At 39.6% G+C, this 26,720-nt stretch overlaps 2 protein-coding genes across 6 annotated transcripts in view; one reads left to right on the top strand and one right to left on the bottom strand.

Annotated features, from left to right (window-relative positions):
• The window catches only part of ATM (ATM serine/threonine kinase), a 68,669-nt gene extending 67,215 nt beyond the window's left edge, over positions 1 to 1,454 (bottom strand). For 2 of the 3 annotated variants that reach the window (XM_064171073.1, XM_064171083.1), the window contains exon 1: positions 1,003 to 1,454. The gene's annotated coding sequence lies outside the window, so the exon portion shown is untranslated. The remainder of the gene's footprint in view (positions 1 to 1,002) is intronic. The other variant, XM_064171092.1, reaches the window with a different exon arrangement.
• LOC135190133 (protein NPAT) lies at positions 828 to 26,114 on the top strand. Of its 3 annotated transcripts, none has more exons than XM_064171113.1 (18): positions 828 to 1,302; positions 4,382 to 4,500; positions 6,034 to 6,094; positions 6,916 to 6,988; positions 7,442 to 7,482; positions 8,438 to 8,665; positions 9,183 to 9,264; positions 10,983 to 11,115; positions 11,602 to 11,693; positions 11,774 to 11,861; positions 14,884 to 14,980; positions 15,499 to 15,630; positions 16,344 to 18,023; positions 19,632 to 19,747; positions 19,841 to 19,949; positions 20,900 to 20,957; positions 22,958 to 24,098; positions 24,876 to 26,114. In XM_064171113.1, the coding sequence occupies exons 1-18, from the start codon at positions 1,266 to 1,268 to the stop codon at positions 24,951 to 24,953; spliced, it is 4,365 nt and encodes a 1,454-aa protein (XP_064027183.1). In that variant the 5' UTR covers positions 828 to 1,265; the 3' UTR covers positions 24,954 to 26,114. The 3 variants fall into 3 exon arrangements, with proteins under 3 accessions (XP_064027183.1, XP_064027174.1, XP_064027193.1); XM_064171104.1 differs by having other exon boundaries at positions 9,180 to 9,264; XM_064171123.1 differs by lacking the exons at positions 828 to 1,302; positions 4,382 to 4,500 and having other exon boundaries at positions 6,040 to 6,094; positions 6,878 to 6,988; positions 9,180 to 9,264.
• Positions 26,115 to 26,720: the final 606 nt, after the last annotated feature.

The raw sequence follows: 26,720 nt of genomic DNA, 5'->3' as shown, positions 1-26,720 counted from the left end.
GCCATTAAACCAGGGCCCCAGGTGCCATGCCCACACATTTCCTCAACAACTCTAGGCATAGTGACCCCACCACCTCCCCGGGCAGCCTGATCCAATGCCTGACCACTCTTTCAGTAAGTAAACTTCCACTAATGCCCAGTCTCAAACTTCTCTAGTGCACTGTTGACCAGGAACTGTGGCAACATGGGTTGTACGTACTGAGTATCGAACGGGAATAAGTCATCCTCGTTTGTTCTTAATTTCAACAGCAATCATAAACAAAAACCCGCCGAGACACACACATCAATCACGGGAAGGCGTTCAGTAGGCAGCCGCAGCGGCGCTCACGCCCAGGGGTGCTGCAAAGCAATCACACCTAACGGGCGGCTCCCGGCCGCGCCGGCGCCACGAGCTCTGCCTCTCTACGCCCTCCGGGGCCGCCCGCTCAGAGCGCGCCTCGCGGCACTCGTCAGACCCCTCCGGGGCCGCCCGCTCAGAGCGCGCCTCGCGGCACTCGTCAGACCCCTCCGGGGCCGCCCGCTCAGAGCGCGCCTCGCAGCACGCCTGACACCCTCCGGAGCCGCCCGCTCAGAGCGCGCCTCGCAGCACGCCTGACACCCTCCGGAGCCGCCCGCTCAGAGCGCGCCTCGCAGCACGCCTGACACCCTCCGGAGCCGCCCGCTCAGAGCGCGCCTCGCAGCACGCCTGACACCCTCCGGGGCCGCCCGCTCAGAGCGCGCCTCGCGGCACGCCTGACACCCTCCGGAGCCGCCCGCTCAGAGCGCGCCTCGCGGCACTCGTCAGACCCCTCCGGGGCCGCCCGCTCAGAGCGCGCCTCGCAGCACGCCTGACACCCTCCGGAGCCGCCCGCTCAGAGCGCGCCTGGTGGCACTCGTCAGACCCCTCCGGGGCCGCCCGCCCCGCCGCGCCCGGAGCCCTCACCGCGAGAGGGGAAGGCCGGGGCAACAGAACTTCGAGGGGGGTCTAGCGCGGGTCGGAAGGGGAAGGTAGAAGCAAGCCCACCTCTGAGGGGCAGGTGCTGGCTGGGGTAAGAACGTCCGCCGCGCCTGCGGCGCACGCCTCCTTCACCTCCACGCTCAGCAGTAGTCGTAAACGGACCTGGAAGCGGATGCGCAGCAGCGGCAGGTTCCGGCGGAAGGGGCCGGGCGCAGCTGTGCTTGGCGGAGTTTCCGCGCCTTCGCCTCGGTGGCGGGGTCGCCGCGCTGCGCTCCTAAGAGCTGTGACCCGCTGTCTCCCTCTCTTCTCTCCCCTTCCTGCCGCGGGCCATGCTGCTGCCTTCCGACGTAGCCCGACTGGTGCTGGGTGAGTGAGCCAGTGAGGGCGGGGGTCGCCGCTCGCCCCTGAGGCGCGGCGAGGTCTCCCGGGGCGGGGAGACGGCGGAGATGGTGGCCGCACCAGGGGGCCTCTGCTAGGCATTGTCAGACGCCCGCAGTGCCCAAGGCGCTGTAGGAAAATGAAGCGGCTGCGCCCTTGACCCTCGACCGCGACTCGCTCCTCCTTTCACGGGCTGGTCTTGTTTCTTGATTTTCTCCTCTCGAAGCGTAGCCCCAGGCCTGGTCGACTCCAGACTGGCCCCCCGCCACCGCCCCCCGGTCTGGGTCTCCAGCGGGAAACACGCTGCTCGGTTTTGAGCGATTTGGGGCCTCTGGAGCCATCTCGGGTGCAGGGGAGTCCTGCAGGCCGTGCCTTGATCTCGGGTTCTTCAAGAATCGAGAACGCGGTGGGCAGGTGCCTGGTGTTTGGGGTTCAGTAAAATGGCTGATTACAGGACAAATACTAGAGTCATCCACAGTATCAGAGTAGACTTGGTTCTGCTGATGCTTTTTTTATTTCCCTCCCTGTTTCTGTCACCTGTGAGGTTGCTTTGAGTTTGAGTTGGCTCAGCGTCAGTAGAAAGCAGGAGGTGTATTCAGAACGTTGGCAGCGGACTGAATTTTAAGTGACTTTGTGATTTGTATTATTTGAATACTGCCAAAGACAAGAACAAATGGTAGTCAGAAATATGACTTGCATTTAAGTCCCACATGTAAGCACCTGTTGGCACAAGTTGCCAAGATTTCTTGGTGGCTTGTATTCTGATACTTGGGTTTCAGTCATTCACAATGTTTTTGACTCCAAAGCCATTAAAGCTGAATCATTTTCGTCAGTGTTTATAGCAGTTATTAGTACCTGAAATGTTTCTTGCAACTATCTTGAGGAACAGGGCTGGCAAGATGTACTATTGTTATTTTTAGGTAGTGGAGGGTTTTTACAAACTCCATGCATTGCAAGAGAAGATTTAAAACTATGCAAGGGACATCTCTCACTGTACTTTTCTACCAAAAATTGCTTAAGTTACGGGTTTCTGGGTGGAAAGCTTAGCTACTAGAGACTTGCAGACATGGTGTACAATCTTGGCAACAACATGTGCTAGGGACAATCCATCCTATCTTGTCTCTATTGTGGTGTGCTGTATATATCATGTCTAGAAAACTTCTGAGCAACCTAGCATTGCAGGATAGGATATTCCTTGTAGCTATTTCTGTCTTTTAATAGACATTCTATCGGGCATCTCTCAACTTGGGAAGATAAACAGTGCATCTCTTCTTTTGTCCTTTATGTTTCTTTATTGCTATTCTTACAGTGTTTTCCTTGTTTTCCTCTCAGTCTGTTGTGAATGTTGATGGATATTGGTTTGAGAAACAAATAATAGATTGAGCTCACCCATAGAAAAATACCTAATAAAACTTAGCGATTTTTTTTTCTAATGTTAGAGTGACTCTTTACTGAATTAGATGTGTCTTTACATTTTGTGAAACAAAACATTCAATCACTCCTAATTCAGGAGACACTGCGCCTTTTATTGCTTTTAATTTGTTTTCAATAGTGTTAAAGATTGCATGCAGTGTATGCACAGGCAGCTCAGTTCAGTTCCACAAGTTCTTAATTCAGGTGTTTTCAAACTTTAGAATGCCGTTATTTTGCAGGAAAATGATGTGCCAGTGTGTCTGTGTGCAAGCACTTGAACATCCTTTGCAATATTGTAGTAGTAGATTCAAGAAAGGAAAATCACAACTTTTACATAAATGTAAACGTTTTACTGTAAGAACAGCCATACCAGCATAGATCAAAGCTTCACCTGGCCTAACATCCCATCTGCCATCCTGTCCAACTGCAGATGGTATAGTGGATAGGCATAAGACTAGCATATAACTGCGTTTTCCAAAATATTCTTTCAGCTTCCAGCAATTTGTGGCTTGAGAATTTTCTAGCAAAATCTTTTCCACAGGTCTCACTGGTTATTTTTTGTCAGATAGGCCAGCTCATACATTGGGATTAAACTCGCAGTGCTTATTCCCAAATTGCATTTAACTTTGAAGTTTGCTTGTTTGTTGAAGAGCTTCTGCATCTGAAATATGATTTGTTTTTTCCAAGATTTGTCTTCATGCAGACTTTAAGGCCACATTTGTCTGTAGGCATTCTTGAACTGAGATGGACCATTGTGGGGGGACTATTGAAATGCATATACTAATATATGTATATATTTTTTCTGCATTCTGTAATTAGGCATATATCTTGTTGTTTCTTTGAAATGTCACATGCTCAGTTCTGCTACAAGATAAAAAGAAGAGGCATTTTCTTTTGTGGTTGTTTGTTCTAGAATCCTTTGTTCAGATTGTTCTATTTCTGCCTTTTAATGTTTAGTGTATTTGAAGATTAAGACAGGGTTTGAAAAGTTTGATTAAACCAGAATATATTTGCTGAGGAATGGAATTTTGGGAAAGGAAACTTTCAGTATGTTGCCTAACTATCTGGGATGTGTACAGGATTTAAGTTGCCTCTAGTACCTCTATTCAAAGCAAAAGTTAAAATAAGTGTCTATGCATGATCTTTTTCTGTTACTAATTTTTGTAAAATATTTTTTGAAGTAAATCTTACACTGTTATAAAGCTGCACAGGTTTTGAAATAAGATGCTTGTGAAGCTCTTATTACGTAGCAGCTCGTTTTATGAACAGAATATCGCAGAATTTCATTTAAATATCAAAGTGCATTGTTCAGCCCATGTGGGAGTTAGTTAATCAGCTTCCTGAGCTAAGAGCTCTTCTGGTTGATCTTTAGTACAGACAAGGAAGTAAATTGTTCATATTTCTACAGTTCTAGTTTTGAGGAGTTTTTAAATAGTGTAATATCCATAATATTTTGTGCTCTTCCTGCTTTTCCGTCTTAAATATTTTGCAACATTAATATTCTAACAAAATAATTTAACTTTCCATGACTAACGTCCAAATCTTTTGTCTCATTATTTCAACACTGTACACGGCTAATTATGTTAATAATTTTATACCTATTGAGTAGAAATAATGAATGAAATACCAAAATGTTCCATCTAATTTGTTGCAGGGTACTTACAACAGGAAAAGCTTATAGCTACCTGCCGTGAATTTATTTTGGAAAGCTCAGATTTGAAAGAATATGCAGAGCACTGTACAGAGGATGGGTTTATTCCTGCCTGTTTGCTGGTAAGTTTGTGTATGCTGAGCAGAGAGTTAAATTGTCTTGTATCTTGCAACAGAAAATTGAGATTTCTCAATGTAAAAATTCCTTCTCAAATGATGCTTTAAATATTTTGTTAGACCATTCCCTCTAGTTTTGCAGTGGTTTGTTTTTGCATCCTGTGATATTAGCAGGTACTTTGTTTCTAGTGTTTAATCTTACTAAACATTTATGTGTAAAATAAGCAAATGTTTAGTCTGCTTTATGGCTTTAAGGTTAATTTGTAGAATGCTGTCACAAGGGTTTTACTGATTTCAGGGCTGCTTTTGTAGTTTATTGGAGATTGTTTTCTATCCTAAACAGGGTAGCAGGTGACGTTCCATTTCCAGTACATATTCTTAGGTAGCACCTCAGCTTTAAGTCTAACAGATTTTGTTGACAAAAACTGTTTCAATTCAGCTTATTTTTCAGTCAGTATTATCTACTTTGTCCCAGGTGAAATGTGGAACTTTGGATGTGCTTAAATGCAGTGTGTAGCTACTCATGTAGGTATGTGCATATAGGTACAGAGCAATTACATATTATGCCTTTTTAACATCAACAAAATACAGGATGCAAATTACAGGGTTTAGCTATTGCTATGTATCTTCATCCTGTTTTCCATTTCATTAGTCTAATATATCAGTTAATTATATCATCACAGAATTAAAAATATGTGAATATTTTTTTCTGAAATGTAAGTTCTTGATGCACCTATTCAAGGTAGAACATTGAAGTTATTTAATTTACAAGCGTTCAGTCACCTGTACTTTTTGGGTAGGGAATTGAGAACCAAAATATGGCTAACAGAAGTTAGAAAACACAAACATAAATACATTAGTCTAGATTTTTAAAGCTTTCATTTATCTTCTGTTTATCAGTAGAAATTTTAACCCCAGTTTTTATCAAAAAGTGATGATATGATAGTGTCCAAGAAAAGTCTTGCTGCAGCTCAGAATGCTTTCAGTAAGGAGCTGCATTTGTCCTACTGCATAGAGTTTCCACTAGCAAGCAGGAAAAGAAGGTACAACAAATAATAGTGGTATCCTTAAGATCTTAATTCTCTACATTTCACACAAAAGAACAAGTAAATACATCACAAAAATTGATTCTGTGTGACTGCTAAAAATTTTACTTCTGAAAGAAATTCTTTTTGGGTTTGCCTTGTAATGTGTGTTACATTCCAGGGTACTCATTACTCTGTTGCATCTGTTTATCATCTTAGTTTTATGCTTTTATTCAGTTATAAGAAAGGCCAGTGGAGGTTGTGCAACACAAACCGCTATACCAGCGTTGTTCAATGACAGCAATCACTTCAGACCTTATGTTCATGGTGATGTTTTGTTCCATAGATTGCTCTCTACCTGGTTTGAAACAGCTTGGCATTAGCAGTGTACGGTTCCTTCTGCTGAGGGTCAGCATGGTGTAGTTTTGTAAAGAACTACTTAAATACAGTGTGCTACAACAAATGAAGTATAAAGTTATGAACGAAAATTGTAAAATCACTATTTTTTTTCCAGTCTCTTTGTGGAAAAAACTTGACAACCATTCTCAATGAATATGTAGCCATGAAAACAAAAGGTAAGCCTTCAGAATGAGATTTTACTTTTCCTATTTATCTCTTGGAAAGTTCTTGAGGAAGATTTAGTATCTCCCCATATATATGAACTTAGAGCAATCCCTCATCTGTGCTAGAAGTTGAATCTATATTAGGCCGACAACAGCCAATTCAATGAGTATCTTGTGAACAAAATTTATTACCTTAGTTTAGGTTTGCCAGTATGTATTTTAATATCAAACTTTAACAGTCTTTCTAATATGGTAAAGCACAAAGATACAATAAAGTGGACAAAATATATAGGTGTATCTATGTAAAACTACACTGTTACATACAATCTAAATAGAAGAAGGATGTGCTAATCGTTCTGGTGACTGGTGATAGGACAGGAGGAAATGGAATGAAGCTGCTTTGGGGAAGTTCAGACTGGGCATTAGGAAAGGTTTCCCACTGAGGGGGTGGTCTGTCTCTGAATCCGGTTCCTCAGGGAAGAAGCGATTGCAGCACCAAGATTGTCAGAATTCTGTCTTCATGAATTGTCATCATGAATGTCTTTGCTTTAGTTTTATTTAGGCCTCTAAAATAAACGGAGAACTTTATCCACGATGAGTTTATGTTCGTACCAATCAGAGATCCAAAATTAGGACATAGGGCTCTCTAGTTAAAAAGAATATTAAGAAGATGACTAAGTGTGATTAAAAAAAAAAAAGGTGACTAGGCACCTACAATTAAAGGACATCTGAAACAACCTCATGATAATTATTCTGCTTGTGATTTTACTTTTTCTCAACATGTATCTGTTCCAGGCATCTAAAATGTTGGGGTTTTTAATGGTTTATTTTAGAAACAACAAATGAAGTTCCAGCAATGATGTCATCACTCTGGAAAAAATTAGACTATACACTTTCCCAGATCAGGTAATAACATTTTGAAATAAAGAGGATAAACTTCCAGTCTTATGTTCGTCATCTTATTGTTGTATGAGAATGGTTTTGCTCTCTGTTACCTTTGAGAGATGGTGAAAAGGATAGGCATCTGAGAGTTAATAGTTGAGCAGACACATCATGAGTTTATGGGAAGCGTAGCAGATAAGGAAGACATTAATGTATGTGGCCTTCCTGTAACAAAGCAATTTACTGTGACTCATTCTGATACTGTTGTGATTAATTGATCAAAAATATAAAAGTAAGCTTCATTTGGAGGTTTTATGACCATGGTTTGAAAGAAAATACTGACAATTGTAAGTTTTCTGAAGTAATGTGTGGCTGGGACTAAAGTAGCATTAAACATATGATAGATAACATTGCACTGTGTAGATGAGTATTTCCATTGTGTTCCTTTTATTTATATTACCTGCTTTATTTGTTTAGGAGCATGCAGAATTTCACAGGATTTTCTACTAATCAAAGGAGTAAGTAAGCCAATTCTATGGGATCAATAGTCTTTATGTTTGAAAAAAAAGAGGAAATGCTGCAGGAATCAGTAATGCATCCTTATTCTTGAAATGTTGTCAGATCTGTTCTGCAGTGTTTTTTCAGCATGTCTTCTGTCTTCAGTGTAGTCTGTGGATGACTTTAATGACCAAGAGGGGAAGTTACCAAGAAAGGAAGGCTTTTTGCAAGAGGCCTACATTCTCTGTATAGCATTTTGAAGTTTATTTTAAACAGTTAAAAAATTTAAAAACTGTTGCCTAGGATGTAAAGCTCTGGAGTTAATTTGTGGTTCATAGAGGAACAGAAAACCTAAGCAGTATAACTGTGATGGATTTTTGTAGAAGAGGAGCATAAAAATTGATTGCAATCTTGAAACAATTATTTTTTACACATATAAACCTATCTAAGCAAAATATGGAAAGATGCTTGTTATATCTAGAATTATTTCTTTCATGACAAAATCTGCCAAATGAATACTCAAAATAGTTCCACTTAAAAATTATTTTTTCCTTCTATAGTACTTTTGCTGAATAACCAGTGTGAGAAGAGAGAATGCAAAGCATAGCTAGCGAATGATCTTGGATCTGGTGATGATCTGCGGTTCAAATTTCTCCAATTTAGTTTGATAAATAAATGCAAACTTAACCAACATAGCTAAAGCAGGTTAAGATCAGTTATATGAGTGTTGTGTTATGTAATCAAATAGCATTTTGGTATGATTCTGTAAGTACTTAAGCAGTGATACAAGCATGGTTACAATGTCCACATAAATTGACTGTGTTCTCGAATTGTGTTTTCTCAAACCTGTAACGCAGGAAATGTTTTGAGATTCCTAACGTGTTGAAATATAGGCATCCTTAAATTAGGACTTGTAAAATCAGCAACCTCTTAAAATTCCTTCATCATGTTTTTTCATCTTCTTTTTATCTGCAGTACGTACAAGAAGTGGAATCGTAGAAATGAAAAGACAGAGAATGCTTCAGCAGTCAGCTCCTGCAAACTCAGGATTGTTGTCAGTAGTCCATCAGCCAGGGACACAGAATTCCTCTTCTGTTGTATCTCCTCAAGTCCTTAACAGGCCAGCAGTAAATCAAACTGTATCACAGACAAGACTGAATACATTGTTTGTGAACCAATCACAAACACCAGACAAGATGAGCAGTAAGTTGCATGCTTTGATAAACCTTTTTTTGGAATTTTTTTTTCTTTTTCTTTTTTTTTTTTTTTTTTCTGTGCAAAGTCTATAGATAGAGATGGACATTTTCTAAAATCATGGCCAGGCTCTTACACTAAAAGTTTCAGAAAAATCATGCCTTGGTCCCCTAGCTTTCCAGACTGGTTCAGATAATAAAAATGTAAGGGGTGCCTGAATGAATTGACTCTTGCATACTTGGTTGCTAATGTGAATCCAGAGAGCAGAAATGCCTTCATTTGTCATTTATATATCCTGCATTCTCACCTTCAACCAAAACACTTGTTTTTACAGATAGGGATGATCCCCATTGTGGATATTTTAATTGGCATAATACCAAATAATTTTGTATGAATTCCCAGGAATTGACTGGAACATAATGAGTAATTCGTAGGTTTCAGTAGTGCTCTAACAGTGTCACTGGAAAAACTATTGGCATCATGACCCTTTTTTTATCTTTTTTTCCCCCCTTGTTTCATAAAGCAGGGGATTTCATACACATTCAAGTTCCAGCATCACAAGAACGAAAGCTTCATTCAAACTTGCTTTCTCCAGGAAGACGAAAAAGGTAAACAGAGTGGATTTTTCTGTTGTTCTGAGTTTTTTTTAAAGATTGATTAGAAATTTTGCAGTGTTCCTACCTCTAGTGTAAATTTTCTTAGATGGTGGAGTATTTCTAACTTTAGATTCACTGAGAGTGACCAGTGTTTCACAAAGAGAAGTCAAAGAACTTAACATTAGAATGATAGGAAGCGATTTGTGCTTCTTTACTGCATATCGTGGGTCTTTATATTATTCTGGTGTTAGATATAGGCAAATCATCTTGGAGCCTGAGATTTAGTATTCCTTCCAAAAGTTCTTTATCAATTATGAAGATAGAGTGTTGCTACAAGTGTGCGTTTTTTTTCCTGCTTTTAACTTAGAAAAACTGTTTGATTCAGTAAATTTTGTTAGCTGAATTTTTTATATTCTCACTAAATGTGGTGTGAAAAACTGTTCTTACACTAGTTTTTGATTTATTTTAATTCTTCGATTCCAGCGTCCTTTTGTTTTTAATGAGTCAACTGGTATTTGTATTCCCTTTGCTGTCTTTATCCATAACTAAATCCCAGTTGGTGGTTTTGCTTATCATTTTTCCAGATCTTTACTCATTTATTTCTTATCCAAGTCCTCTCTGTTCCTGCATGTTTTTTTGTTATGTGAGTGATTTTAGCTGCTGATTGATGGTCTCAGAAGAGCCTATGCTGTGATTTCATAATAAAGTATTATGTTTCCTGTTGATCATGCAAATTCTTATGCAACCTAATATTCATTTGCCTCTTTGACAGCAGCTGCTCATTGTGAGACCTTTCTTTTTGGTGCTAATGCCCATTTTCTTGAGTAGCAGTTAATTAGAACCTGTATTACCAGTTAAAGTAAGACCAGTGGTATTCTGAGATGCATCAAAAAAGAAGTGTGTCCGCTAGGTCTGGGGAGGTTTGTCTCCCCCTCTGCCCTGGTGAGATCGCACCTGGAGTACTGTGTCCAGTTCTCAGCTCCCCAGTTCAAGAGACAGGTACCTGCTGGAGAGAGTGCACTGGAGCCAGGAAGATGAGTGGAGCACTTGAGTATCTCCCCTATGAGGAAAGACTGAGATATCTGGGACTGTTTTAGTCTTGAGAAGACTGAGAGGGGATTTGATCAGTGTCTATAAATATCTGAGGGATGGGTGTCAAGTGGATGGGACCAATCTCTTTTCAGTGTTGGACAGTAATAAGACAAGCAGCAGTGGCTACAAACTGGAACATAGGTTTCACCTCAGCATGACGAGAACCTTCTTTACAGTGAGGGTAACAGAGCCCTGAACAGGTTGCCCAGGGGGTTGTGGAGTCGAGACTTTCAAAACCCATTTGGATGCATTCCTGTGCGGACTACTCTAGGTGATCCTGATTTTGTCGGGGGAGTTGGACTTGATGATCTCTGGAGGTCCCTTCCAACCTCTATCATTCAGTGATTCTGTTACTGAAGGGGGGAAAATAACCAAATATTGTGCATGGAATTCAGTTTGCCATTATGCTGTTTGCCTCTACACTTGTTTGTAACTTTGGTGAGCTCAGATACAACTTATGCATACAATATAATGAAACAGGTATCAGATTTTATTGCATTTTCAGTATGTAGCTAATTTTCTGTTGATCAAAGTCTTTGTTTGCTAAGGAGGAAATGAAACACTTAATTTACTCACCATTAGGTGTATTGTTTGCTTATTCTCTCAAAATACATAATAAACTTCCTGGGATGTTTTAGTGATTCTCAGAAGAGGAAAAACATTGCAACAGCTGCACCTCTTTCAGTAACTAGAAGTTCTCAAGACCCTGATGAAGTAATAACAGAAAAAGAGAGTGAGCCACTTGAAGAGTTCATAGATGGCAACTTCCCAGTAAGTATATATTTTTATGGAAGGTATTTACATTTAAGAAACAAGTTCAGACTAAGGAGAACTAGTCTTTTATGTAGTGTTTTCCTTCAAAATTGTAGAAATTAATTTTAGAAGATTAGTTCTACTGCTTTATATTTGAGCTAGCTAGTCTGTGTATTAAACTGGTACTCCATAGCTATGGAGGGGAGTGTTTTTTTCTTGACTGCTTTGCTAAGATAGCTGCCAGAATACAGTAATTTTTTAGAGAACAGCAACCAGAAATCACAGTAAGCCTTGCTGTAGTTTAGGAGAGTAGAAGTAATGTTCTGGGGTGATTTCCATAGCAATGCTTTGCAGTAGCAAATTGGCTGTTTCTCTGTTCTAAATAATGTTTTCTGTGTTGAATTTATGTTTTGGTGGTTTTTTTTTTTTAACCAGTAGGTAATTCATGCTCCTTTTTTAGTGATGAAAAAATAGACGCCTGACCATTTCAAAATTGCTTTTCAGCAACTGGTTATTGAAAATGCCAGAGAGAAAATCTTGAGCAACAAATCTCTTCAGGAGAAGCTTGCTGAGAACATAAACAAAATCCTGAGCAGGTAATAAAAGTAACCTCTGAGCTTCCTACATATTATTTGATTGGTTTTTGAATTTTGAACTAATGACTAATGTGTTCCAGTGATGGCAATGTCGCTCAGGCCCCTAAACAGACAGACAATGGTCCCACTGAGCAGGAGACTTCAATTGATGAAATCCTTGGACTTCAGGTAAGTGTAGATTGCTCTGTTTACATTCTTTTGAAGACCAGGCACATGAGAATGATCAGTTACAGAAGTTATGCTGAACTTCAGTTTACTGTCTTAAGACCTGAGACTGCTTTTCTTTTGTTTCTTTGTTTTACGGTATATCTCAACTTATCAAAATGCTAGCTTGTGCACACCTAACTCCTAGCATAGTATTGGGATAATGCAGCTATCAACCTATGCATGCACACTTTCCCTTGTTCATTTATGCTTATGGGTTACAATCATAGACATGCTTGAAGTCGATAAGGTTAACAACACTCATATCTTGGGTGTTAAGTATTATCTATGCTGCAGTGTTACAGGAAATGCTTCTCTTTTAAAGTGATTTTATATTGTGTACTCGTAGGCAGGTCTGTTATCTGTTTCAGTGTCTAAGCATACAACTGCATAGGTGTGATGGTACCTTTTAATAGCTGCAGTGGCCTGTAGCAAGCCATCTCTTTGAAGTGTGACCTCATTTTATGTATATGGTATAGAAAGCTAGTACCTAATCTAGCACACTGCAAGTGAAATCTCAGTGTGTGTGTGAAAACTGAGTCTGGTAATCTTTGCCATATTAACTTTGCCAGTGTATTGTAACAGGAACTGTTTTTTTTCTTTTAATCTTGACAGGATCCCTATCCTAAAGTACTACCATTGATACAAAGAAAAAGCCAAAACCATCCTTTAATACCTCTATTCTGAACTCTTAACTATACTAATGCCATTAACTAAAAGGTTATGTTAGAGTTAAAACATTGAATCGATATTGAGGAAAAAAAAGTCCTAAAAGATGTTACGTTACATAGATCTCTTTTAAAATATCATAGTATAAAGGAAAAAAGGCTTTAAATCAGTCAACCTAAAAGAATTAACCTATAAACTTACAAACCACTTATCCTATTAAAATTACTCCAAACTTACTCCCACTATAATATCCCATTATAATTACTAAACACTTATATTCTATTACAATTACCAACTACTTAACATACTCTGTTAATTACTTAAGTCTTATTATAATTACGTATTATTTATTACTCCCATTGTTCCTATACCTCCATTAATATCACCTATTACCATTGGTATTACTAGTATGTATTCACCTTTGCATTTCCCATACTTTCCCTTGTGAATGTTGTAGTAAAGGTGCCTTATCCGTTAGCTTTTAAACTCTAAGTTCTGTTATAAAAAACTAAAGATATTATCAGGATTTTCGCTCTCAAAATACTAGGACATTCTTTACTGCTGAAATACAAATGCAACACTGCCACTTTAAGAGAGAAGGCAGCTCCTGCAGAAGGTAAAATCTCTAAGAAAAAGGAGGGGGGAAAGCCCTACACAGAGAATTAGTTTCTTCAGAAACTGAACAGAGACGAAAACAGACAGCAGTCACCTGATTTTTCAAAACTTTTAAGTCTCTAACTACGAATTCCACGATGTGATCTGAGACGGAGGGGGGACTGCAGGCGTATGGCGCTGCAACAAATGTTTCTCTTGTTGCCAAAGCAGAGCAGCGCTCTCTGTGGGATCAGCTTCTCCAGCTTAGCCCACAACTGTCTCGGACGATGCCGAGCGATCTGGCAGATCTGCTCCTTCCATTTGCCCAAATCCTCCATTCCCTGTTGCAAGTCAAGGAATTTCACTAGGCGGGTGACAGTGAGCTGTAGCTGTGGATGCTCAGGCTATAGTAATTGACTGTTTAGCACTTCTGTAACGTCTAGCACCTCATCATCTGCTTCCTTTGTATCTTGATTGCTCCTGATTGTTTTAAAGAATCTAACACAAGCCTCCCGATTGTTGGACAGGAGGTCTTTTTTGGATCACCTCCCATGACTGCTTCAAATAGCGGGCTTCCCGTTTCTTTCCCAGTCCTCTCTTTAAAGGCAGATTGCGCATTTATCATGATACCGTTACTTTTACACCAAATTAGCAAAGTCCTTAGAGTTCCTGTTCTGCACTTTACACCTCTTTTTTCTAGTATCATACGTAGACACAATTGCCAGGCAATCACGAGACCCTTCGTGGCCTTTTCACCATGGCTTATAGAGTCCCACAAGACTTACCTTGTTTGTTCCCAGATGTCGATTTCAAAAGCACTCACTGAGTCACCCATGGTCTCGGCACCATAATAGTAATCTTTGGAGGGTATAATTCTCATACTTTGCCCCTCTCTTGGAGAGGATATGCAAGAGGAGCTTTAATATCGTGCCACCTTCTTTAGTTACGCTCTGCCCCTTCTTGCCCCCCTGGCTGCTTACGTCTCTGGGGTGCCTGTTGCAACAGTCAACTTCTATTTTATTCCTGCAGTGCGCACACTTCGGCCTGGTCATGGTCCCACTGTGCCAGGTCTTAGCCAGGGCTGCTCGCCAGCAGCAGTTATCCACCCACCGCAGATTCTCTTTCCAGATCACATTTGGAGTCACCACATGCCGGCGGGACAACACGAACTCCACACGATTCAATGCAAGATGTTTATTGTTGACTCTGTTTATATAGTCTAGAACACAGAGCACACACCTACATATTAGCACAATCTAGGCAAGTGCAGCCCAGTCTTTTACATACATCACACCTTGTTTTTTCCCTTAGCCAGATGTCCCACTATCTTTCCTTCCCCCTTGGGAGTCATTCTGAAGCTGTGGGAATGAAGGTCAAACGCTTATACACTACTTACTATTATTCTCTCTTGCATTGCATTCCCCCATTCTCCAGCCTAAACAACTCTGTGATTATCAGTACTCCAATATGTATGTGCAGGGCATAATGTCTGACAAAGATGTTTGGGTTTTAGGAGACTTTGTTTCTTAAATTTCAACTACTAATATTTTTTAACAGACATTAACTTTGTGGCAGAAATGTTTCCAGAGCTAGTCTTTCTCTGCTGAACAAAAGTAATAGAACTAAAACCAATCTGAAAACAGAACAAATCTTGACTGTTTTGAGTTACAAAAATAACTTTTGTAACTGTCTTCACAGTTATGTGTATTTTGTCTTTTCACAGGGTGAAATTCATATGTCAGAAGAGGCTATACAAGACATTCTGGAACAGACAGAATCAGATCCAGCTTTTCAGGCACTCTTTGACTTGTTTGATTATGGTAGGTTATATTATACTTAATTGTACTGTTACTATAAAGCATCATGAATTATGAGTTTTCAGAGGTATTGTTTGACGAAACAAAGGTAATTCAGGAGGCCTCTTTTGCAAGATAAATGGATTCTTGGCATCTCTGTCCCTCGATTGAGAATTACATTTTATACACATTTATGCATGACTATAAAGTACAAAATTTTTTGTCTGAAATTCTGGTTTTGTGCTGGCTTTGTGATCGTTTTATTGTTGTTGTTTTAGATACTTCTGGTCTAAAGGATGACAGTTCATACTTGTTTTCCTATGGTACTGTAAAATTCTGTTTTTCTGATCAGTGATATCCTCACATAAATACAAGGACATTTTAATGCTATTTCTGGATTTGTAATGAGCATAGACAAATAGCGGAGTTTCGGATGGCATTTCTTGAGTTTGAAATCTCCATGCTTCATTTAAAATGTAATAATCACATTTGTGTGTTAAATGATATATTTAATTATTCTTCATGCTGTATTTTGAAAATAGGAAAGAGCAAGGTAAACAAGAACTTACCTGCTGGTATTTCTGGTCAGAGTGGAGTAGAGAATGCAATCCTGGTGGATGAGGATAACCTGGAAACTCTTGAAAATTCTTTAGGAACAGAAGAAACTAGTAGATGTAGGTAGTGGTGTTTTTTTTTTCTTCTAAAATATCTTCTAGCCTCTCCACATTTTAATTTTCAAAATATTTTCAGATCACTTGTGCATTTCCAAAGTTTTCTGTTTTCAGTGGCAATAATCCAGTTTGACATTTATATTGCATGAACACAAAAATACACCTAGTTCATTAGAAAGTCTCAGTCTCTTAAAATCAGTCCATCAGCATATGTGCAACTACAGAGATACTTTGCATTATTCCCTGTGGAGCTTGTAAAGATAATACTTTACATTTAACCATATGAATCTTTTCTCTATATTCTGTAATATATTGGTTAGTTAATACATAAAAATATTCTTATTTTAGACAAAAGGTGTCTTTAGCCTTTCTACCCTGTTCTTAACCACAGCAAATCAGTAGGAGATGTTTAGTGAAAGTATGAGAAAGCAAAGCAAAAAGACATCCCCAGATGTCTGGTTGCTTCTGGCTATCTGATTTAGTGACTTACATAGTGTACACTTAATATTTACATACAAACAATTTGCCAGATTGCCTAATGTATGTAACCATGAGTTTCATATGAGTTTCCCTTTTAGCTTGAAAGTACGGATGAGTAGCTATGTTCCCACTGTGTGTGAAACAGTTTTCAATTGAGATGATAAGTTGCTTATAAAATGCTGTAAAAGGATCATCTGTTCTAATAAATTATGGAAATAATTTCTTCTTTTTTACAGGTGATAATCCTAGAGAATCACTGTCCTGTAAAGGTTTTCAGTTAGGAGAAGCATCGTGTGCCTTGAAGACCAGCATTAATGAGCACGATGCAGCTAAGAAAAATACAACCAACAAACAGCTGCACGAAAGTGGCAGACCAAGGAAGCAGACCGAAGGACTGAAAACTGTTACCCCTGAACATATCGGAGAGCTTGAAATTGCCTTTGACTCCGTGCCTGATTTGACTGAACCTAACAAGAAACAGAGTTCTGATACTGGCTGTAATGAACACTGTGGAGTTTCTTATGAGAAAAAAGTGTCATCTGCATTAGTAGCTGAAAGTGAAAGAGCTATGGAAATTGAGAAAGGCTCATTAAGTCATAGTACTCAAAGTAGTCCTAATTTAGAATATGTTCATTCTGGTAGTCCGCAGGTTTCTTTGATTTCATTGGCAGAGGTTACTACAGCCAGTGAAAACAAAACACATTCTGGAAATAAATGTCACTTGTCGCCAGATACATCACTGTCTGAAAAAACACTCACTGAAATCCCTTCTCACGGGAGCCTACTGCTGACAAATAACAGTTCATCAGTTTCTAGCCCATCATCAGATGCAGGAACAGAACAGGCCATAACAAACAGTGCAGCTGCCTTACCTGATGTTTTACAAGAGAACTCGAACCACCGCTCTGGTCATCAGGAACAGAGTACACAGTCTGACTGTACTGCAGGATCTGCAGTGAAGATTTTGGATCTTGACAAAACAGAATTACAGCTTGAAGTTGTTGATACTTCTAACAAAACCTATCCAAGTGATCAGCATACACTTGATAAGCCTTCTAAGAAAGATTTTAACCTTCCGTCAGGACCCACTAACTCAGGAACACAAGGGGAAATGCAAGAACCGTCATCTTCTACAAAAGTAGATGCTGACAATATGTATTTCTCTCCTGGTGATGGTACATGTACTGAAATTTCTGTAGTATCCACTGAAAATAATCTTGCTGCATCTGAAATACAGCCATCTCCTCTCCCAGAAACTGCATCCTCAACAGATGAGTCAGGTACTGAGGCCAAAAGTATAAGCGGTGTATCTTCTAGTAGTCAACCAATGGATGTTGATCCTTCTAACATAATGTCCCTCAAGATCATCATCAGTGATGATCCATTTATTTCTTCAGACACAGAGTTAAATAATGCTGTTTCCAGCATCACAGGAGAGAATTTACCAACTATAATATTATCTTCTCCAGCCAAATCCCCAACCAAAACTGCAGGCATGTCCAAATGTCTAACTTCAGAAGACGCAGAAAAGAGTCTAGATACATCTTTGGCTGAGCAGAACCTTCTCGTGCTTAGACCCAAGGATCCTGTGGTCACCTCAGTGACCACTCAAAATGAAGACTGCAGTGTTTTTTCAGTTGCAGGTACAACTAATCTTAACAAGGAAGGGGGATTCATACAGCTCATGCCAGCAACTAGCACAGCTTTGGGCAATTCAAACAACCTTTATATAGCCACCTGCATGGCTGATCCAGCTACCTTGGGCACAGCTGTCACACCATCAAATGTAGTTGTGTGGCCCGGCAACTCCATGCCTCTTGCTACCCAAGCTCCTGCTGTGCAACAGCTACGGACTCCTCCTAGGTCTGGCAACACATTTGCAGCAAACCAGGCTGTCTCCTCAAATTTCCCACAAGGTAATTTTGTTAGAAAATGACCGAGAATTTGGTGTTTATCTAGCCTTTAATTACTTTTTTGTAAGTGGGTTAGAAGTAAACGGTTTGTAAATGTTGCTCTATCTGCCTCTTGAATCTAGCCAGGAATTACCTGGTTTCTTGAGTTGTGACTAAACTATTTACTATTATTAGTTGCTACTAAATATAAAATAAACTGGAGTCATTGCTAGGCTGCTTTTAAAGAACTAGTGATGTAATTCAAAAACTTAAATTGTATAGTTTTAGCAGTGTTAAGAGAAGGAAGCATATTTTTGCTTACACTAGAAAGCATTCCATTGTTTTGGATAAATAAAGCAGGTTTTATGGTTTTGTTTTAATAAGATGCCCATTAGAAATAGAATGTTCAGTGTTACAAGTATCCATGTTCCCTTTAGAAAACTGCCTAGATGTGGAAAGTTCTTCCAAAATTAATGCTTTGTTTTGTTTCATTTTCCAAAACCCTATTCTACACTAATAGATTTAGACAAATAGAAAAGTGGTTTGTTTTTTTTTTTTAATACAAAATCTCTCCTGGTTCAATCATCCTTATTGCAACAGCAATGGAAAAAAAAAAGTAGGTGAGTTTTAAAATGTTAAGCCTAAATCATCAGCACATTATGTTTTCTTTCCAGAGCTAAAAAGTTGTTGCAGTTACCCTTAGATTTCTTGATGTAGTCATTTTGTTGTGGTCAGTGCAACAGTAAGTGGAAGGTCTTAAGAGTTTTGCCTTTTCTGTCATTGGGATTTCTTTGTGCAACTGTCCTAGTCTTTTTGGTTTTTCATAGAGAATTAGAAATTTGCTCAAATGTGTGGAATACATTTTTCTTCTGGAACTTTTCTTACACTTTTTAGTTCATGTGCTATCATCATTTCCCTGTTTTATAAATCCTTTATATCTAGCAGGTGGGCATTCCTGCAACATGTAGAATAACTTTTAAAACATCTGTTTTAAGAATTACTTAAATAGAAAACTCTGGCTTAAATATTCAGAATTAGTCTTACTGTGCTTTGCTTTATAATTAAACTTACATCCACTAATTAGATAGAATTACTGTATACTACTCTTAATACCTTCCACCAGTCAGGACTATACATTAGATATCTACATACAAAGGCAGCCTTTCCAAGCTTCTTGTGTGCTTGTAAGGGGAAGGTGTTACAGGTGCACTGGAATAAGTAGTATTTCCACTAGTGACTTTTGAGCATGACAATTGTAGAAAACAGGATACAAACAATAGTTTGTTTTACTAAGCGGCAAAATAAGCTATTTGATGTTACATTTAGTGGGTTTTATAAATTGCTTTAATTCAGCTTTCAGTCCTTAATGTAAGTTTGTTGCACTCCAAGCTAATTTTGAACCATTACTTAAAAATTAAAGTGAGCTTTAGCTAAAGACTGTGATACAAACTAAAAATCACACAGGTGCATACCTCTTTCCTAGTAATAATGTATACAGTAAGGACAGTGAAGCTTTTCTAAAATGCCAGAGCTTTTCTTGCCACAGGTTTTACGAAATCGTGTCTTGAAGCTGACACTTTCATTGAAGTGTTTTTAGCTTCTCTTCAACTTTCACGCTTTGGTATATTTTAGGTTCTGCCATTATAATTACATCTCCAGTGCAGCCTGTTTTGCAAGGAATGGTGGGAATGATACCTCTCTCGGTAGTGGGACAAAATGGAAATGCGTTCTCAGCACCCGCCTGCCAGGTAGCACATCACAAATGAAGCTTTTCACAATTAAAAACAAAGTAATGAGGAGTCTTTTGGCGAATTGTGATGGAATATTTTGATTCTTTTGAGGTCCTGCACATGCCTGTGGCTAGCCCGGTCTGTAACAGAAGTGTCACAAAACTTCCCATCACTCCCAAATCTCAGAAGATTCCTGGAGCCAGAAACAAGACTAACACAGGTACCCACCTTGCATTCTTGAGAAGGGCAAAAAAAAAGTAGGAGTTCTACAGAAATGAACTTTGTTCTGAGTAACAAAGTTTTATAAATACCAGTGGTCTTCTGCCGGGTAACTGCTGAGTTGACTTTGAAAGAGACCTGTCGGTAACTGTATTTGCTGAGTTCACAAAGAATAAATCTCAGCATATATAATAATTACAGATTTGAGATCAAGCGTATTTCCAAAATCTAATGTTTCAAAGCACTAATGCTGTTTTATAAGGGTTTTTTAATGTTTATTTTTAACCTCATCAGTTGTAAGTAAAATTTACTGCTGCCATTGAAACCAAGCCACATGGTAACAAGTTATTACAAGAGTTAAGTTAGCTCTTTGCCATTTCAGGAGTACACTTTTGTATATTGATTTCATTGAGATCTTGCTTTTTAAATAGTGAATTGAAACAGGACCCATGTTACATTGATTTCTCAGTGTTAGGAGGAGGAAATGAAAAGTAATTGAAACTGGAAAATAAGTTAGAAGGACAACATATGCTTTAGCCTATCTACCTTGTTTAAAGAGTGGGCTTACATGTGAAAATAGAACAAAACAAAACTGCAGATACAGAAAAAAGCTAGGGAAGTATAGTTAGTCTGCAGTCTGGTTTGCTGACAGATAACTCAGGAGCTCTCTATGGGTATTTCCCTTCCGCTGCTTGAAAATCCTTGCAATGCATTTCTATATCAAGCATAGTTGGTTTTCTCTTGCCAGGCTTTCCTTAGCACAGACACCAAGCTTCTTGTTTGTACCCATCTATTAATGCATCAACTTGAATGAAAGATTTTATGGAAGAATTGCAGAGTATTGGTGCTGGATTTTTCTTGAGTCTTTGTCCAGTGAAATGTCATGATACAAGACCTGAGATTATTTACTTGGAATATTGTAGTTTAACAATACTTGATCTGTTGTTCTAGGAAAACTGGTATCAAGTGTAGCTGAGCCTTTGAACCATACAGCTTCTCGAACACAAAGGTCAGTAGTGCTACGTTGTCAAGCCTGCTCTCTTTCTTCTGCCATGAATGTCTTCATAAAGTATGGGCGGAGAGAAGAGCAGCTGTTTTAACAATAACATAAGCAATATCCCCTTTATTTCCTTGTGTCTGTCTGCCAGGAGCATTGATGTAGATGTGTGCTAGTGTTGGTGAGGTCTCTGCTAGAATTTTCATGTTAAAAAGGCATTTTATATGGTTGTGTGTTTATTTTCTCCTGCCTCAGTTGTCAAAACCATTTGAGTGGATTCCAAACTAGGAGAAAATGTCCTTTATGTTTACTGGGAGATTTTGATTACTGAAACAGTTTTTCCTTTTCAGATGAGTGGTACCCATGGTTTCACAGTGCAGTCTCATTGCCTTTAGCACTCTCTGCCCCAAATTTAGTTTAGCTTAGTAGATCTGCATCTGTGTTTCTGCTGTGCAGGTTAGAACACTACTTAGTCAAAAGTTAAAGAAGGCAAGGAGAACATTATGCTAACTTCACAGTGCTGAATATAATTTCATTGCTAACTGGGATAGGTACTAGTTTTCTGTTGGGCAAATGAAAGCAAAGCTTCAGTAGTAACTCTCCTTATCATTAATGGACATAAGAAATAAAAGAATTGTCAGAAGGAGTGTAGGAGAAAATAAGCTTTGTTTAAATATTAGAGGTAAGATATCCTTTTATTATGAAAATGAAACGCACTTAAAAAATACTCTACCTATTCCAAACTCAGTTGAAATGTTGGAAAAGTGGAGGAAGACAGGAACAATAAAGTTTAACTTACTGAAAAAGCAAACACCCATATACCAAGGTGTATGCATACAGTATACCTGCATGCAAAAGTCACTCATTTTTTTTAAAAGTCACTGAAGCAATATTTTGGATAATATCACTTCAATAATTCAGATTTCTGTTAATCAGTCTCCAGAGATGCAAAGGGAGCAGAATGTTCCCTTTAGAGAGATGTAATTTCTTGTGTCAGATTTCACAGAGATAAAATGAACTGCTACCAGCCACACCCTCTTTACCATCCCAAAGTTCATTTGGGTTGCTCTTAGAAACCATAAACCTTTCTCTTTGTGAGGAGGGTCTTGCTAGAATAGATGAATATGCAGAAGCTTCATCAGGAAGTGCAGCATAAGCCAGGAAGAGGGCACAGATCTAACAGTGGTTTGAGCTGAGAGAGCAGAGGCATTATTCTTTTGATGTCGTTACAGTGCATTGGTGGCCTTCTCAGGCAAATGTGGCAGATTGTCAGGTGGGGACTAAGTCCTAAGGAGTTTGTATCTCCTTGTCCAGATGCCCGCTGAAAGCTTTGTGTCCTGCGGTCTATCCCATCATCTACAGCAGATACATAGGGGATAGCAGAAGGCATGTGCATGATGATACTGTCCAGAATATTCTGTCAGTCTTAGCAGTGTCAGCTCCAAGGATTTATGGAGCCACAATCAGTATTCTGGGGTGGACTGTCTTGTCATGAGTGTGGACTGTTTCTTTTGGAACTCTCAATAAAGTGCCAGTATCCACAAATATCTTGTGGTGAAAAGTTTCTGGGCTTATCTTTGTACAGCATCTAAACCTCATTTTGTTTTAAACTTGATACTAGTTTACTTGCCCCTAATCCTTCTGCTGGAAGGTAGAGCAAATAGCTTCCTTTTTGTTGGAGCTCTTCCCCAGAGCTATATTGCATTTCTCCCCAGTCCTTTCCCTTTCCAGGCTGAAGAGCCCCAGTCATTGTACAGACTCCACCTCATACCTTTTTTTCATCCTTTTTGGCCTTCTCTGAGCATTCTGCAGTTGTCATGCCTTACTCTTGGTCTTTGTCTGATGATCTATGAGGTCTCTTCCAACCTTGGTGATACTCTGATAAAATAGTTACACATAGAGAGAGCTTGAAACAGGTGTTTTGAGGGGCAGGTGAGGACTTCTAGCCAGCTGAAATGAACTTGTCTAATAAGAACAAGTATGTTGCTGATGTGTTTTCATCTCACTTTCAGGACTGGAAATTCAGACAAGCTTATCACCGCAGATCTAGGAAAAAAAGTGGAGGAGAACTTAGTTGTTGCACCAGTAGAGAGCACAAGTTCAAATTCAAGGCAAAGTGAAAGTCACAGGAGGGTGCTTTGCTTTGATAATGTCCCACCTGCTCCAGGAGGAAACACCCAGTTTCAGACTGCTAAGAGTTTATCCCAAAAAGAAAGAACCGAAAATACTTTCGCTGCTGACCCTGCTAAGGCACAGGTAACAAAGAGGGAGAAAGAGAAAACGTTGCCTAGAATTCTGTGTAAGCCAGAAGTCAGTAGCAACAGAAGTGCATCTGCAAAGGAGCCACAGCCCGAGCGGAAGGTGGCAACTGCAGGACTTCCATTAGATCCCTTCCACAAAACTACAGCAAACAAAGAGAATGAATTACGAAGGGATACTGATGAAAAACAGAAGAACCAGGACACTACCAAACTCTCCAAAGGCCAGCAGAGTGTTAGCTTATGGAATGAGAAGACTGTTGCCTCAGTGCAAGAGCTGAACAAAAAGCAAGGGCCGCTGCCAAACGGGAATGGCAAAACTTCAGTGTCTGTTTCTTTGTCTTCCAAGGACCCAAAGCGAGAACCAACGAAGGTTTCTAACCAAGGCCTTTGTCTGTCAAGTCCATTCACTAAACAGTGCGTGGAAATGTTGCAAGACATTCAGTGGCATAGCCCAACCAGCAAAACAACTGAAAACGGAGAACTGCCGGTACCCCGTACGCCATCTGGAGTTGGGGACAGGCATGCAGATGATACTGCAGATGGTGTACGGACACCCACCTGTCGGCGCTTCAATGAGGACAGCACGACCCCTAGAATAATGGTCCCCCCTGCTACACCAGACTTGCCTGCCTGCAGCCCAGCTAGTGAAACAAGCAGTGAGAACAGCGTCAGTATGGCTGCTCACACGCTGATGATCCTGTCACGGGCAGCTATTGCAAGGACTAGCACTGCAACCCCCCTGAAGGACAATACTCAACAGTTTAGATCCCTACGGAGCGCAGTAAAGAAAAGGAAGCTAGAAGACTTGAATGAGGGTGAGAGGAATTCTCGTTCTGCAAATAGAAAAGAACTTCAAAGTTCTCCAACACCATCAAAAAAGAAGAAAATAAAGGTAAGTACTTGTTAATTTAAAATATATGGCAGATATCCATATATGTAGTATTTATGAGATGGTTCAGAGGTGCTCTTGCAAATCTTTAATATGTTATACTTGTTGGTTTTACTAACTTAGCTCAGAGTTGGCTCAAGAGGAAACCCTTTTCTTAAGACTACTGTAGTCTTGAGATAAACACAAGTAACTCCTACTGATTCTACCCACACCTTTGAAAATCAAATTACTTCTATGGAAACATGAACGAGTTTCTAAATTCTAACTTTAGACACAAGTTCTAGGTGGAATGTAGGAACTAGACCAAAATCAAACTAGGCCTCAAGCTATTCATGCATCTTCATTTCACTTGGAGACATAATAGCATAGAGTAAAGGCATGAGAAGTGAAAAGGGGATGTATGTAAATAATCAGAAAGGAGACATGGTGTAACTTTGTACTTCACCATACTTAGGGAATTTCAGGAGTGTTCTGTAACTAAATGAAAAGTGCTCAGCTGTTCACACTATGAACGTGAGGAGAGTTGAGAGGCTGTGCCTGAGGGCTGGATGGGCCACTGCTGAACCAAGAGCTCAGCTGCTCCTGGCCCAGGGCTGTGATGCTCATGGCCAGGGGGCACATGTAACTGTATCTGTATTTTCATGTCTGATTTATGTGTGAGCCTGTGCAGTTATGTCTACAAGGTAGATGTAAGGATGAGGAAGAAAAGAGTACCTACAGTCTCTCCAATACTCCCAGCTTCTTTGTATTTAACCCACCTCTTCTTTTCCTCTCCTACAGAAAAAGAAGCTACCAAATTCTTTTCCAGCAGGCATGGATGTGGACAAGTTCTTGCTGTCTTTGCATTATGATGAATGAAAAAAACAATGAACTGTGACTGCCTAAAGCTAAGTGGTGTTGTGTTGAGGTTTTGCATGGGAAGAGAAGTTACTTCTTAAAGGATGAGTTGCACTTTCGGTGCACTTTATAGCAAAATCATGCTGTTAAGGAAGCAGGTTGCTAAGTGTAAATATCAGTGAGTTGGTATATGTTTATTTTTGAAGAAGCACTTGAGCCATTCAATTTGCAAAACTGTACATTTGTATAAATGTAATGTAAGAAAAGTTGTAAGATTCCTGTTAGACCACGTTGTCTGTGTTCTGCTACATTCTCTACTCACCCATCTGAACTGCTTACGCAGTCCATGCAGAGGCTGTGAATTCAAAAGCAGTATTTGCAGTTCACTGGGCTGACACATGGGCAGCTGACTCGCCGCTTCCTGTTGTCTTGCTGATAGGGACTCAATCTGCAGCTGTAACTGGCTTGTAGTAGGCTGTGAATTACTTTACAGAAATACCAGTAACTAAACATAAGGCCAGTAAAACATCTGAAAGTATTTCTCATCCCCAACCAGTCATTCTGATAAGAACTGTGGATGGGCCTCACCTGTTCACAGCATTTGCTGCACTATTCATTATTTGAATGCAGAAGCTATTTTCAAACAATGTGCTGTTTTCTGGGTTAACCCTGATACTTGGACTTAAATACTAGCAAGACCAGACAAAAACTTTGATGTGTTCTGTTGCAAAAGTCAGTTCTTTTAACTGTCATTCATACAGTTGAGGAAGCATTTGTTAATCCACTTTTAGCTGTATGTGGAGAACTTTGCATCTGTTCTTTCTGGTTTATGTAGAATTTGTCATAGGTGTTATAAACCTCTCTTTTAACAGGCACAGGAGAAGCTCAGCCTACCTGTTTAGTAACAATTAGCATGAGTGAAAATTACCACACTAAGTCTCGTTCCAATACTGCAGAACTTTCTCTACTGGTATTTGCTCCTTTGTTCTCAAATTGTTGAGGTCTTTAAAGAAGCAAGTTTTCTTGTAAGAGATCTGTACAGCAACAGGGCGATGTTTGAGATAGTATACAAGGATTCCTAAGGAACCAATATTATGCAGTAGATGTTTATATTAAACCCATCCAGTAACTAAATACTGCATAGCATTTACAGCTTGAATAAATATTTTTGGTTTACTAAAATGTTGCATGTCTTGCTTTGTGTTTGCCAGGTCTTCTACCCAGTATCCCCCAAGCGGTTTAGAGAGTCAGTGTTGCTCATTGGTGTTTTGAAGATGAGTAGCTCAGTGTGAAATGCTTAAATTCCAATTACAGCAGTTGGCAGAGGGGCAACACCAATTGTCTGTTCTGTATGGTGGAACTGTATGCTTAGCAGTATTTGTGACTGTTGTTATCTGCTATTTCTACAGAGATTTGCTCTTTATTGGAGAGACTAGCACTTCCACAGGACAGTCAGTGTCCACAATACTCTTCAGTTCAGGTGAGCCAGTAATAAAGATGTGAATGGTCATAGCATGAGTTTGCTTATATTTTCAAAGGAAGAAGTGCTGTTGTACAGCAAGTAATTTGTAGAACGTGTTTCAGAGTATGACTAAGGGTTAATTGTCATATATTATGCAGCAGTGAAACCCCACTGTTCATTTACTACCCCTTCAAGCACAGTCCTTCCCAGATAAAAACAGATCCCACTGCAGCCTAGTCAAAGTATTCTCTCTACTTTGTGGAGGAAAATGTGAGAATAGGCAGGGGGTAGAGATGAGTTTGTTGAAATTTATGCCAAAATAAGCC

This window comes from Pogoniulus pusillus, chromosome 3 (genome assembly GCF_015220805.1).
Source record: "Pogoniulus pusillus isolate bPogPus1 chromosome 3, bPogPus1.pri, whole genome shotgun sequence".
NCBI classification, from domain to species: domain Eukaryota; kingdom Metazoa; phylum Chordata; class Aves; order Piciformes; family Lybiidae; genus Pogoniulus; species Pogoniulus pusillus.
Note: the sequence above shows the minus strand (reverse complement) of the source record. Positions and strands in the feature narration are given on the sequence as shown.